The sequence below is a fragment of the Lonchura striata genome, chromosome 1 (assembly GCF_046129695.1).
Source record: "Lonchura striata isolate bLonStr1 chromosome 1, bLonStr1.mat, whole genome shotgun sequence".
Lineage (NCBI taxonomy): Eukaryota > Metazoa > Chordata > Aves > Passeriformes > Estrildidae > Lonchura > Lonchura striata.
The window spans coordinates 122,547,275-122,562,409 of NC_134603.1; the positions used below are offsets into that span (position 1 = coordinate 122,547,275).

The window sequence follows — 15,135 nt, forward strand, 5'->3', positions numbered from 1 at the left end:
CTGTAAAGGGCAGTGTTACCTCAGCCTGAATACATCTTGCTTAGCTCATACTGTCAGGTGTAAATATAACTGTGAGGACAATAAAGTTATCCTGTGATATGTCTTCATGAGAGGCACCTATTTTTACAGATATGATGATCCTCTTTCAGTATTTGGTGCCAGAGCAAGAGCCCTACTTTATAAATACATGTTAAGCAGTGGCATGGCATCCCTGCTTTAAAGGCAATGCAGGAGTATATGACCTCATAAAAGGATCCAGCTAGTGCCATGCCTTTATGTTTGGAGAAAACATCTGCTGTACCCCTTTAAAGAGGGAGCCATGTGCACCCACTGCCCCATCTTCCAGCTTTTACAAGGGGAGGATGGGAACAGGGGCATGGCTCTGCCTTTTTCCTACCCATTTTAGGAGGGTGAATGCTCTTGGCCAGATTTAGCCTTTTAAAAACTAGGGGGGAGAGCAGCAGAAGCTGTGCCTGTGCCAGGGCCCCCAAGGGAGCAGTACGGTCACACCGCATGGGGCCGATATCCTGCAGTGTGACACCAGCACAGAGCGCTTGCAGGCAGGCTGGTCCTTGTCACTGAGGCTGCACCACTTGGGTCAGGCTCTCGCTCTGGGACTGCCAGCAAGACATCAAGTTGCATTAATCTACAGCTAATCTAATTCCCACTGGAGAGATGGGTTCGTCCCAGCTAACTTTAGATTACAGTTTGTGCATTATTGTGCCAAGGTCTGTATTGGACCAATTTATAGTGAGAAATGAGGTTGGCAAGATAACAGGGGCATCACAATTAGAGCTAATTAGCCCAGCAGGAAATCCATTTCCAGGCAGCTTTTGGCAAGACGAGAGGTTGGCGGGATAACAAGCATGGAGTGTATTTTGATACAAGCACACTCCAGCTGCAAGGAAAAGTAAAGTAACAGCTTGTCTCATCCTTATGCAGAGGCCTCATGTCAAGCTCCACCACGTAAGTCTTTTTTTTGAGGCTTTGCAGCCTCCCTGCTTGGAAGAAGTTCAGAGAACTTGTTCTTACCAAGTCACCTCAGCTGCCGGAGGACAATGGTGAGCCGCAAGGTCTGCACAGCGCCTTGCTCCTGCCACCAGACAGCAGTGTGCCCTGAACTGTGGTGCTCCTCCAGTCTGGAGGGAGATGAGGGGCTGTAGGTCATAATAGAAATCAGTGAAGAGTAACTCAGTTTAACTGCAGGAGTTACAGTAAAATGTCTGGACTATAGATACAGATAAACTTTTGGAATTATTTGTATTTGAGTGCTTTATTATATTGGAATTGCAGTGATATTATTAACATTTGTACAAATGCACAAAAATCCTTTCTCTTCTAGCTAGAAAGAGATGTAAAAATCTGACCTAGTTGAACAGTCTCAATGAACTCATTGTCCATTTGTAACAATAATGGGTTCACAATGCAACAAAAAGCTTAACATAAAATTAAACATATTAAATGCTGCAGCAAGTATTTACATTTATGTACCAAAAAAAAAAGTATCTCCCTCCAGTAAGGAAGGTGGTTGCTTTACAGAATAAAACAGACATACAAACACAAAACCTTTGCATACAATACAAACAACCTCAAGCCCAAAACTTACTGTGACAGCACCTTTTTTTTTAATATAATATATATATATATATATTTATATATAAACTTCGATAGTTTAGGCTTACTCCAAGCAGTGCTAAAAGTTCCTTAAAACCAGGACAATGGCAATAGTCCAGAGAAGCAATGTTCACTGATGAGCGCTACCCAGTGTTTGAAGAGAGCTGCTACAGAGAAAGGGATACAGAGCTCACGGCCATGGGCTGGGAAACACTTGGGTCCCAATGATAAAATCCTTGGCAAAACTCTCAGGGCAATTGTTCTTACTCTGAAGAGCAAATACACCTTTCGTGCAAAATAGTTTGTCTTGTGGAAGCATGCTAAAGGTGATGTCAGGGAACTCCTTGCAATGTCAGCACTGTGGGGTGGGGAAAATATTTCTCTGAAATTTCCTAGATTCCAGCAAGGAAAGCATTTCCCTTGAAATGCCAAATCAGTTCTCCCACCTCCCTCACCCCAGGATACTGCTGCAGTTTCTGCAAAGCTGGAAGGAGCTTTCAGTCTTCAGTCAGAAGGCTGTCATGCAGATTTTCAGTCAAGAAAGATATTTGGGCCTAAGACCCTCATGACATCAAATAGCCAGCTCTGACCATGGGCTTTTTGAGCAGTTCCACCAGGTGAAACTCAGCAAGTCTAATATTTAACTTGCATAATTGTAGAACTGGAGATCCTGAATCCCAGATATTACACATAGGTCTAAATATAACGAGTTGCAGTTATTGATTCCAGTCCAAGGAGAGCCTGGGAAAGGATCAGATTTCCACTTAAAGAATCAATCTTGTCTCTGAGTGTGTGTGAACACTGACATTTTTGGCCTCATGCAGTTTAGGATTTGCTATAAAGTAATTTTGAAAGCTATAGAAAACCAATAATGGTGAGCAATTTAGCTCTTAAGCATAAAGCCACTGATGAAACTGAGATAACTGTAAGCTCTGGGGAAAAAAAAAAACTAAAAAGAAGTTACGGATGTAAACAGTCTCTTTTGTCTATGCAGTAAGGTGATGGTTTCAGATGTTGAAAAATTGAATTTTTTTTTTTTTGGTGTTCAAATCGCTTGAGATTTTATTGCTTTAATTTGTTCTTAGAAGCTTTTTGTCTCTTCTATTTTTTCTTTTTAAAGGTGCTGTCCCTAGTCAAGTTATAAGGCAACATATTTTATTGATTCAGAACTCTAATACATAGTATGGCCACTGTTACCACTGCAGCTTTGCAGCTACTGTGAGTTGGACAACAGTCAAAGTGCCTCACAATGCACAACAGAGCCAGTCTCCTGACCTTATGATATACAGGACACTTTGGTTCTTGGGATGAGAGATTAAAATGTAGCTTAGATGCCGCCTCACATCACATACATTGCATAATAAAACATTTATATGCTGTCATGAAGAGGGTGTAAAGTCTAAGTCACACTGCAGACTGGCTGGTCTCAGCTTCTCTGCTTGGGCAGGTGTGAGAGACAAGTTGTAGATATGCCACCAGTGAAAGCATATAAATGTATCTGGTGCAAAACTTTTACAAGAGTATTTATAAATGATTCAACAAGGGAGAGCAAGAAAGAGAGCAAGAGCTAAAGTGCAATTTTAAAAGAATATAAATAATTGAAATGTAGAAATAAGATACTAATTAGTTGTAACTGGTTTTGTTTTATAGGCACAGTTTAGGTTTTATGTCTACAGATTTTTTTTTTCTCTTCTTCCCCCTCTAGTAATCTTCCTTGATGTATAATGGAGATTTGATGGTCTAAATCTAAGGAACACTGCTTAGTAAAAGGACTGAAGAGGCAATGATAAGGCAGTATAGTGCAACTCACTATGTGATATTAGATGAGAAATGAGGATGGGGTTAGATCTTCTGTGGTGATGTATAAAATCAGCCCTAAAAAAAAAGCAGAAAAAAAGAGACAGGCTTCCAGTTATATGTTGACTCATGCTTTCTCAAACGAGAAAGCACATTTTGAAATACAGAGGAAACAGCTGAAGGCTTATAATTTGTTTCATTGTTACAAAAAAAAAAAAAAAAAAAAAAAGAGCAGATGCTGCTTTAAGGAAAACATTTAATTCTAGGAATTTCTGTACAACTGACCTCAGCAGCAAACTGTTCCATCTTAGATGGATGACTTCTGCTTGAGACCCTGAAAGATTAAGATGCACACACACCTAGAGTAGTTTATTGCAAAACTAATATTGTAACTTACAAAAAAAAAAACAACAAACAGATTCTGTACAAGAATACTGTTCAAATGGAATGTGTTAAAATAACATTTATTAATAAATACTTTATAAAATTCTATGTGAATACTAAATTAATAGATTCCTGTTTTAAAATTGCTTTGGTCCTCATGAATTTTCATAAATTCACTCTATACGCTTTTTTTTTAAAAAAGGTATTAGCTGCTAAAAAGCACATTTTGCCTAAACTAAAAGGCTAGTTTTCAACACTAAATATTGTTGCTTAAAAAAATATGAATCCTTAAAAGTTGGGCATTTAACAACAGTTACAGCTGGCTTGTTAGTTAACAGGATTGAGTCATTAACACTAAATCCACATGCACTGAGGCACTGAACCATTGACTTTCCACTATTCAGAATATGGGCAGCAGACATTTAGCTTCATAGCAGGGATTAACTCTCAACAGCATGAAATTCTCCATAAATCATCATCATCATCGTTGTTGTCCTTATAAAACACACCATGATAGCACACAAACTACTTGTCTCCCACAGGCAGCGTTATGAATATGGCTTGCATAAATTGACTTGGGGAAGGGGGGCTGGGGGTACCAGAGCTGGATTGCAGCATCATTTCTTTGTGATCAAAGTATTGCAGTTCACCGTGGCTGAGATTTCCAACCTGCTTCCAACGTCACACCCACAAGATGCTGTCTATGGTATGGTAACACCTCTTCCTGAACAAGGCACTGGCCAAGGCTCACCATCCGGCAAGCGCCCTGGAGAGTGGATGATGGAAGTGATCAGAGTTGTCCTCTGCTGGCAGTGGGTTAGGGCACAGAGCCTAGTGAGCCCAGCAACAGGCTGGACTGGCAGGGCAAGAAGAAAGTGCAGCAGTCTCCAGAAGTAGCTTGTGGAAAAGCAGGATTCCTCCTTGATGGAAAGAGCCCAGGAAGTGCATTTAGAGTGACATGCTTAGGAAGAGGCTGCTGCCACTGACCACATGGCAGAGGGACATCCTGGAGACAGAGGGCTGGGGGCTTCTCAGCCCTCTTCACAGCCCTTGCTCAGGCAGCCTGCAGTGCCTGGTTGGACCAGCAGCCTGAGGAAAGGCTGCAGGATCACTCCCCTGGAAAACAAGAGCATTTTAATGTGGAAGCAAATCTGATGAATAATATAAGGTGCCTGGTATGGTTGGTCCTTTTCCCAGTGATACAGCCGATACAAATATGCTGAATGTTGTCTTGGCCTGTGAACCTGCGGCAGAGTTACAAGAAGCAATAGCAAATAGCTTTTCATCCTTTACTTATTTCCATATCACTAGCAAGGATTATACCTAAAGGCCAATAGTATAGAGAGGAGACATTTCATTGTAATTACACATTTAGGCCAACATGTGTGGTTGGCTTGCCTAGTTAGCATTAAAAAAAGAAATAATTGAGCTATATATAATACACATCAGTCAAACTGTCAAGTTGCTGAATTTAACAAAACTTAGGCAAGGTTTTTGTATTTCTTCCTTTTTTTTTTTCTTTTTAATGTAGAGGCTTTCATTTTAACAGCTAAATATTTTAATTGAGGAGACTGAATAAAATGAAGCTAAACCGTAATTCTAGTGCAGTGTAGCTCAACTGGGTATTCTAATATTACCAACAACTTTGATTTTAATTTTTTTAATGTATTTAAGTGCTACCCATATAGAGGTAAAGTTTTATAAATTAACCTTGCAATGGCATTTCCGTTTTGATGGTGAATGATGAATTTCAGATGTGGGGGAAATGCTTAGTTGGTTTTTTTACATAGTGGATATTCAGCTGGAACATTTTTCTCAACAGCATATTTGAAAAAAAGTTCCTTTGGGAGCCATGATGAAGCAAAACCATTTAGCTATTACAATTGGAGATTAAAAAAAATTATAGATTCAATATTTAAAACACTTTAAAAGTATATGTTTGTCTAAAATATAATAGAAAATCCTTTACATTTGTATTTTTTCATAATTTTTTTTTTGGTTCTCAGACTATATAATCAAGTCAAGATTTACACTGTACATTAAAAATCTTCTTCTTTTGAATGTATTTGCATAAATGGAAAGTGAGCTGTTACAGAAAAGGATACTGATAAAAAGTTAGTCACCAAGATAAGAACTAATTCGGCAATGAATGATGCTCAGAAATTTGCTTTCCCTTCAAGACAGACCTTGCTCCTTACAGAGCCTTCTCACACTTCAGTTGTTTCAGTCTCCCTCCTGCGTGGAGAAGTCCCACCCTTTTAAAACCCATGACTTCTCCAAAGACCAAAGACACAGTCTTTGAGGAAGAGAGGTTTGCTTCAGAACAAAGTGTGTTTGGGGCTAGAGGATTTTCTGGGAATAAAGTGAATTTTGCTATTGAAGATGCAGCTCAAAATGTTTGAACATTTCTCACCAGCTTGGACCCTGCTCCCTGGGCGAGCAGTGGGAGGTTTTGCCTCTGACAGATTTGAGAGCAAAATCAGGTCCCAGTATACAGCAAGGCAGCATAATTAACTGGCATCATCTCTGTCTGATTTTCCCATCAATCACTGGGACCACTTGGGGATGCAAATCAGTTGTGCTGAGGGGCAGGCTCAGAGTCCAAACAAAAACCTTAATTGTAGCATAAGGCTCTTTTCCAGACCCTCTCTGCAGGACTGTATTTTATCCCAAGTGTGGGACTTGGCATTCTTGAAGCATTTTTTAGCCACTGCGTGCCTTCTAAAACTTATTTAGCGTCCAAAAGAACAATTCCTTACCCATGGTAAGCGAGTGTTAAGTGCCATTAAAGTCAGTGAAGCTACACTGCTGTCTGCCAGCTTGGGATCAGTCTGTGAATGTTTAAAGGAATGCCTGCAGAGAGCAGGTCTTTCCCTGGGAATTAAAAATGGCATTTTTCCAAATGGTCAGAACCATTACAGTGATTTATTTCTCATTTATAGCCCATGAAGCCTGAGGCTCTTAGCTTTCATTGTTAGAACAATGCAACCAGGTTGGGGAACAGAACTTTTCCGAATTATTATATACTACATGGATTTTCCTACATTAATGAATGGCAGTGCAAAAAATTGCTGTGACTCTCAGGTGTTGCTCGCTTTGCCTCTACTGCACCACAGAAGCTTACAGGGCTGCTAGCATCAACACAGCTGGCCCATCATCCTGCTTCACCTGCGGCTGCGCTGTTTTAACCTTTCCCTATTTATTAAAAACACTAAATCAGGAGCATTTGTATTTTTTAAAAGCCAAATGCTTGGCACAGCGCAACTGCGTGTGAAGAGCTAGTGAAAGCAGCAGTCGTGCTGACAGTTTTTAGGTGGGCTTGAAGTTTTTCTTGTTCATTACCATTCTTTGAGAAAAAGAGGGAAGTGAGGAAGCCTTGGAATGAAAAAAAAAAAAAAAAGCAAGGAAAAAAAAAGCTGGGAAATTGAAAGGAAGGGAAGAGGAAGGTGTGAGAATAACTGGAGGAGAAAAAGGCCAGGGTAGAGGAGAGAGGAGAAAGGGGAGGGCTAGACAAAAGAGCACGCTATTTGGACTTGATTTCGTCCTGAAGCCACATCCTATATAACTGCTCTGAAAGAGGCTCTGAATGCAAGACGCGATCTGCTGATAGCACAACGCTAACTCTTTTTTATTATGCTGTCAGCAGATGCCCTTGGTCTATATTTATAGCCTAATTACTCCTAGTTACCTATGTTTGACTCTGTTTAATACTTTTCATGCCTCACATTGGCTAACAAGCTGCAGTTTAACACAACTTTGTATTTCTGAGGCTGCAGGCTAGACTGGTGAGAAGGAAACATGACTATGTACAGAAACAGTTAGGTTTATAAACAAGTAACTGGTACCAAAAAAATGGAGAAAGCACCAAAGCATTTCTCAAGCTGATACAATATTAATTGCGTAACTTCCTTTTATGTAACTAAGTATAAAAGACATTTTAATAACTATAAAAATGAATAGCCAGAGTCTTTCAAGAACTGAGGAATCTTCCAGGCTTGAGTTACGGTTGCAAATGTCCTTAGCAGAGAGGATGCTTTGATACGGTACCACACTCCCCCAGCAGTTTCTGATCAACCACTTTTAAAGGATGGGGTTGATGTCTGTTCTGTGGCTGGCGAGCTGGGTGAGAGTGGAGCTTCCCACGACATCGCTGACAGAGGAAGAGGTCGTTATGGTGTTGTGCTGGATGACTTGCTGCTGGGAGCAAGCTGGGACCGGGCTTGCAGGAGGACTGCTCTCGGGACCTGGGAAGGGAATGAGGGCACAGAGACAACACACATTCATTTTTCCATCTGAGTAAAAAACCTAGGCTGAGTGATACTCTTGGAAATACTGACAATCTGAAGCATGCACAAGGCCCAGGATTTCAGAATTTAATTACAGTTATCCAACACTGTCTGTCTTAAGATTGTTTTTGTTTTCTTTTTTTTTTCCAAGCCAGCTTCTCTGTTATCAACCTGACTTCAGGAGTTGAGTCTTGAAAAAAGTCCAAGACCTTAATAACTGAAACTAATGTTGGGATAAAAAGTCTGATATCTTAAGGTCTTTAAAATCAGTTGGGATGCCTAAATGTTTTATTTGTTCCAGCAGGAATCAAAATTAGAGTGCAATGCGCTGCAGCACAGAAAATCTAATTCAAGCAACAGCTGATAGGCATGTAATGCAATTATGAGTTTTTTTCTTTGAGTTCTTTTAAAGAGACAGATGCATAGTGATGCAGAGGAGACAGAAATGGTCTCTATTTTAAGACAATGTCACAATCTAGCAAGCCCCGAGGCTCTTCTGAACTGTACTAAAATGAAACAGAGAATTTGTCTCTAAATTACTACACTCACAAAATGCACCAACTAGAAAGAATTGGTTAAATGTCTCCATTAGCTGAGAATTTTTAAAAAAAAAAAAAAAAAAAGAAAGATGAGAGTTAAAAAAGAGTTAACAAACCTTGAAAACCTGCGCCAGGCCTGGTCTGTGCCACTGTCAGAGCACAGTACCATTTTCGCTGGAGGGGACTGTAATGTTTTCCTTTTTAACTTTCCTTTTGAGAGTTATTTTAAGGTTCTGGCAGCGCCGTGTCCAGGAGGACTCTTGCAGGTTTGGAGCTGTGAGTTCAAGCAGGATCCTCCACAGGGGAGTGAGTGTCCATCCGTGTGCATCTCCTTGCCGAAAGGAGGGGTGGGGAAGACTAGCTCTGCTGTGTGGGATGCAAACCGGGGCTTTTTTGGTTTTGAGCGGGGCTTGATAAATATGGGCAGGAGATTGGATGGCTTGGATGATGTTTGAGAAGACAGGTTCAAGTGATAGCATGACCAAGAAAGGGTTCTGGAGGGAAGAATTGGAAGGTTTGCTTTCCTGTGAGGAGTGTGGAGACAGCGCAAAGATACCAGCTACTTACTTAGATATCCTTGTGATTCTTTCTGCATAGCTGTTATCGGACAGTCTTTATGTGTTAACAATAACTGTTTCAGCTGTGCTACCTCATTTTTCAGCATGGAAACCTCATTCTAGAGAGGAAAGAGAGACTCTGGTTAGCAACAAAGCTTAAGCCACGCTATTCCACAGATCTTCTGCCCAAGAACACAAAACCTGCTCCATAACTTTGAAAGAACTGAGCAAAAAAGGCATTCAGGTACTTGTGTGCTGCGTTTATGTTAACATTTGTCAATGACATTATTTATCAGTAACCTCTGAAGGCAGTCTGACAAATTAACTAAACTTCACAGCACCAGAGATACTTAAGCAATGTTTCAGTCTACTCAGGAAATATTGGGGCTCTCTGCATGAGGCCAGGGGGCAGACCCATGGGGGCAAAGGCCACATTGCCATGCTCAAGGGCACGGTGGCAGAACTGCTGTCACCTACAGCTCGGCCACAGCCAGTGCCTGGGTGCTTCTCACACCTCTGAGGTTTGTGGGAGAATGTTTTGGAGGAGTGCCATTCTGCAAATGGTTTTCTGCCCTTGGCAGCACACAGGCACACCTCTGCATGAAACAGAAGTACTGTGCCTACCATAAGAAGGACAGCACTGTAAAAAAAGGTTTTATTGTCATATTCATGGTATTTTCATCTATCCACTTCATTTTCCTCACTGATAGATTAATCAATTTTTGCTTCTATCTTGCTGTCTTTGAATGAGGGTTTAAAACTATATGCCCTGCTCTGAAGAAAATTTTTACAGACATATTAATGGCACTTCAAAAAAAAATCCCCACAAAAAGCAGTGACAAGGAAAGAAAATAAATACAACTCCATCTAGTGAAGGCTTCTAAATCCCAAGACAGCTTTTTCCTGGCTTATCCTGCTAAAATGTAATTATTTCTTTAATTGAAGCACACGCATCTTGATTAACAGACTGATTGTGCTTGAGCTCCCACTAGGAGCTGACTGTGTGGGGGCAGCCCCAAAGGCACCATCAGTCAAGCACAAAGAGCCCCTCTGTGTCTTCAGGGGCACAGACAGTGGCTCGCACCTGAAGCTGCATGTTTGTCTGGGTGAGCTCTTCTGCTTTCTTTTCCAGTGACATCACCCAGACCTTCCTCTTCTGTCTGCAGCGCGTGGCAGCAGCTCGGTTCCTTTCCAGAAATTTCCGCCTCCTCTCATCTGGGTCTTCATCCACCACCCTCCTCCGGCGACCTCCAGTCGGCTGTGGTGGCTGTACCGTCTGTGTGGGCTGCATCTGCTGTGCCGCCGGCGAAACCTGCAGGGCAAGAAGACGTTTTGCAGGGGGTGGCGAGGCAGGGAGGTTACAGAGGGGGATGCTGAAATGGGAAGGGGAATCTCACACACTCTGCCTGCTCTCCAGGCAAAGTCTGCAACAGGCTTAAGTCAAAAGCTGCACCAGTGCCACTGAAAGCAGATGCTGGCAAATCATTGCCATGGTCGAAAAAAAGATTTTTTTAAAATGATCATCTGAGTATTTTTTCTCGCTTGAGTTAATTATTAAAAGCATTCACTTAGATGCATTCTCTGCCACCACCTATTTCAGATCTGAAATGTCCACTTTCTCTCAGGGTCTGTTTCCATCAAAGCAGACTGTAGTGGTCTAAATTCTGTGCCTCTCTTTATCCCCTTGTCCCCCAGTTGCCTCCAAAATTTTTGGTGATTTATGTTTTCCAGGCTTCACCATCTCTGCCTCAATCTCTGCCATCTCTGAAGTCTGGAAAGACTTTAGGTTGAACCTGTGTTTTGAGGAATTGAGTTTGGACCTGTGTTTTGATGTCCCTGCACTGCGTGGATAAGGGCTATTCCTCTTACTAGTTTCCATTTGACCTCTGTGCTGTGGATGCTATACTTGTTTTTATTCAATTTATCCCTGGCTTTGAGAGTATAGGAACACTACATCCAGTCCACTGCTACAAAACTATGGAAAAAGAGATGTATTTATGCTTTTTCAAATGCAGGGGAATATTGATCCTGCTCCTGAGAGTAACTGGCCCACAACATTACAGAAAAGATGCATGGTGGGGGCAGTGCCATGTAAACTATTCTCCAATTGACTCCTGGGCAGATGGAACATTCCCATGTCCGTCAGGAACCAGCGTCAGATTTAATGTTCAACTGCCTGGGAATAGGCTTTTGGACTACCTTCCTTCCTGTCTGTGGCACCCAGGCTGTGGGGCTCTGGAGACACCCTCTCTCTTTGTCTGCTTGAGATCTGGGAACCCAGTCCATGGGTCCTATTGCTCACACTCAGCTCACATTGCTGCTGCCACTCCTGCACAGTCTGGAACAGTCTGGAAACTGGAATTGTTGACTCAAAATTAATCCTCTTGTTCTGGCAAAGGCCCAAACCTCCAAGGTGCTTCCTTTTGACTCCAGGGAGTGGACGTACTCAGTACTTTGTCAGACAGAGCCCTGAATTTCAATTGCCGCAATTAACATGTTTGCCTAACACCTCTGTCTGTCTCAATTAAAATGATACTATCGTCTTGAGTCTTGTGAAGTTGAAGTGGCCTTTCTGTCTAGAATCTAGTTTGCTCCCTCCCCCAGCTGACTTGTGGCAATTACAGTGGCAATTTTATGTGTAATTATTCTGTACATCTGATAACACTTTTTGCATAAAGCCAAATTTATTCCCAGCTTTATGTTGCTCTGTCAGGGAATTTCTCTCAGGAGCAGAAAAAAAGTTTATGTAAGAATAACCTAAAATAAATAAGCCACCCCTCATTTTTTGACTGATTGTTAAAATTTCAGCTTGCATGAACTCCGTATGTTTGCTGATAAAATTTTCAACACGCTGTGCACACTTAGGGTTGGAGTGCCAGGTCCATGGCAGCTGCAGTGGGCACATCCCCCATTCTCAACAGCATCCCTTGCCTTCTGCCAGGAGACTGCTGCCAAGGGATTCCAGCTGCTCCCTGTCCACCAGGGCTGGGCATGTTGCCTCTTTAACAGTATGTCTGAGTGCAGAAGTACCTTTTAATGTCAACATCTCATCAAAGACCTTTCATTTTCCTACACATAACACCTTTCCAGACTTCAGAGATCTGATATTCCTGCTTCCTTATCCCTTTTTGCTCCTTTTCCATTCAGCTTTAAAAATTCTTGCTTCTTTATCCTCTCAATGAAGTCTGGTACAAAGGCAGAAAAGGTAACTATACAATTTTTTTTTGTTAATTCCTCTCATATGGCCATTTTCTCCTGAATAACTAGTGAGTAATTTTGTTTTCAGAATATACCAGGCAGTCTCTGGGTAGTCAGAGTGCATTTTCAGAACACCAAAATCTTCTCTGCATCTCAGGAAGATGTTAATTACAAGAGCTGCCATTATTCTACTAATAATGTCACGTGGGATAATTAACTGACTCTTACTTGATAGCTCTTAACCCTGAAATATGTTAGACTATATCTTAGTAACCATCTAAGCATCATTCTCTAGCAGGATTTCATTGCCCTGACTAGGACATAAGAAAGAAAATGAGCTAAATATAAAAATGTAGGTTAATTTTGGTGTTCTTAGAGAATGCTCATGACATATCCATCATGTATAGAAACATAGGACAGCTAAGAGAAAGAAATGGCATCCAAACCGCAACTCTGCTTGAGCTATCACTCTGCCAAGTTTGATATAAAGAAATCTTTAGAGGACCAATGCAGAATAACAGTATAATTTTTGTAGTTGTTGAGACAGCATATCTAGAACTTGGTAAAATATCTATCTTTCTCAGAAAGATACCTATCAGAAGCTGATTTCTACTTTTATCCAGTATTTACTTCTGTTCTTTGCAATTTACCACAAAACTAATACTCATTCACTCATTCTATGAAAACATAATGCATCAGGCTCCTGTGCATCAAAATGGTATAGAAAAGCATGAAATTAATTCTTGCATTACAGAAGGGCACGGTGCAGAATAACAACAGTCTCGGCATGGGAGTATGCAGATTACAGCAGCATGGACCATGCTGTCATTTGGCAGGTGGTTTGGAATGGAAGAATCTGGCTCAGAAGAATAAGGAGGTTAATAATTAGAAAATCGCACCATAAAATTAACGTCTGTTGGAGAAATCTGATCCCCAAAGAGGCCATTACCACGGGGACTATGGATGAGCTTTGAAAGTAATAACTATGTGGTTATTACTTAGCAAGCCCTTCTTTTCCACCCTCCAATGCATCTGCTCAGAAATCACTATTGCCTTTGCACCAGAGGAACAGATGCACAGCAAGTGCTCTGCTGCCTGGGGAAGCCACTGACCCTGGGATTCCTACTCCATCACCCTCTGTCCAATCCCTTTGGTGACGCTTACACCCATCAACAAGGTGAAGATCTCTTTGAACTCCCATGGGGTCTGTTGCCTCCGGCGACAGACCGTGCATGGCAAAGCTCATCTGACGGCACAGACTGAGCTCCAGAGGCTATGTAGTACTGGGCAGAAAGTGACCCTGACACAGCTGTGTGGCTGCCAGTCAGTCTACCTACCCATGTGCCTGCACCTCTTCTTGCCTGCCTGAGAGACTTTTGTGGTGCTAGCTAGCAGGGAATAAAAAGCACAAGAAGTTGAAGCTGTCCTGTGTAAGAAAGTCAATGTCCCTGTTCAAGTGGGCCTAGAGGAGGAGGCCTAGAGGAGGAGGCCATTAGAGCTGTCCTCAAAACTCTGAGGTTTGTTTCTTCATGGTAGTTGTTTTCCCTAGTTTTCTCCTCATCTGATTAAAGTGGTGCCGTGGATGTTTTACAGCAGTGCTCCATACCACGGGATCTGATGCCCTCAACTGCATTAACATGTTTATCCTCCTAACCTCTCAGTGAAAGTTAAGTGACTTCCGCCATCTCATCCATGGAGTCCTCAATTGGCTAAACCCAACTTTATCCTTACTCTCTCAGTGATCTCTAATACAGAAATCAGGTTACTTTTGGTTTCTCTGATATGAGATGATGATTTTTAATTGGAGTTTTTAAACAACTGCAAGGAAAATAACTCATTAACAGATGAGAAAATAATTGAATTCACAAAGTAAAAACTGAAGTAAACTTAGGAAAGCTCTGGACATCCTCTCACAGGGGAGTCTGTTGCTCTTACTTAGACTGTTTCTCTAAAGCTGACAATTCATTTTACATTAGCAAATACTTTAGGGAAATCCTATGTGCTTGCAGATTCTGCAGTAATAAAGCTAGATGTTAGTAAATAGTTAATGTTGTGGGACACTGGGATGCCAGCCAAATACTCTCATTTTCTTTAATGTTTTCTAAGAGCCTGTCTGAAAGGTATTTGCAAGCAACACAATACTTCACAGATTGAACTTCTTATGGCTGGCATTCCTCTTTGTCCTCACATTCCATGCACTGCCTGTTTGTCTTCCTTAACATCGCTCTCCAGACCTGACATGTTACAGTAACTGCCCCCAGAGCTTTATTTTCTTGTGTGATCCTGATGCAGAAGCCTATAATCTGAAGACATTAATAGAATTCCTCTTAAAAATTACTCTGCTAAAGTTTGTGCTTACTAGCTCATTAATTCAAGAAACATTCAGTTCAGATAACAAATTATCCAAATTGCTGAAGCCAATATACCTGGTCCAAAAAATTGAGTCCTCCGCCTCATTCAGTGGAGACCTTCACTGACTTGTCACATGAATACAAATCTAAATTGCCTTCTTTGTTTAAATCTCTCTCCTTGGACTGGCTTTACCCTCCTTTTTCTCCTACCACAACAAGCACCAACTACTGGCTGCACTCACAGCTAATCCATCTCCCATACTATGCAGGTATCTGTCCTCTTCACAGGGTCTGGATCATTTAATCTTTTCCAAGCCAATGTATCCTAACTTAAAATTACCTCTGTTATCTCCAGTCTTGAATACTGCCCCATGCCCCATACACATACCAGTGCCATTTCATTTCACTA

At 41.4% G+C, this 15,135-nt stretch overlaps 1 protein-coding gene across 7 annotated transcripts in view; it reads right to left on the reverse strand.

The window, feature by feature from the left end:
* Positions 1-1,254: 1,254 nt before the first annotated feature.
* CREB5 (cAMP responsive element binding protein 5) overlaps positions 1,255-15,135 on the reverse strand; it is a 256,919-nt gene continuing 243,038 nt past the window's right edge. For 6 of the 7 annotated variants that reach the window (XM_021538185.3, XM_021538180.3, XM_077787353.1 and 3 more), the window contains 3 exons: positions 10,262-10,489; positions 9,188-9,296; positions 1,255-8,039 (listed from right to left, as the gene is read on the reverse strand). In XM_021538185.3, coding sequence (XP_021393860.1) covers positions 7,876-8,039; positions 9,188-9,296; positions 10,262-10,489 — 501 coding nt within the window. In that variant the 3' untranslated portion in view covers positions 1,255-7,875. Of the gene's footprint in view, positions 8,040-8,736; positions 9,297-10,261; positions 10,490-15,135 lie in introns of all 7 variants that reach the window. The other variant, XR_002466113.3, reaches the window with a different exon arrangement.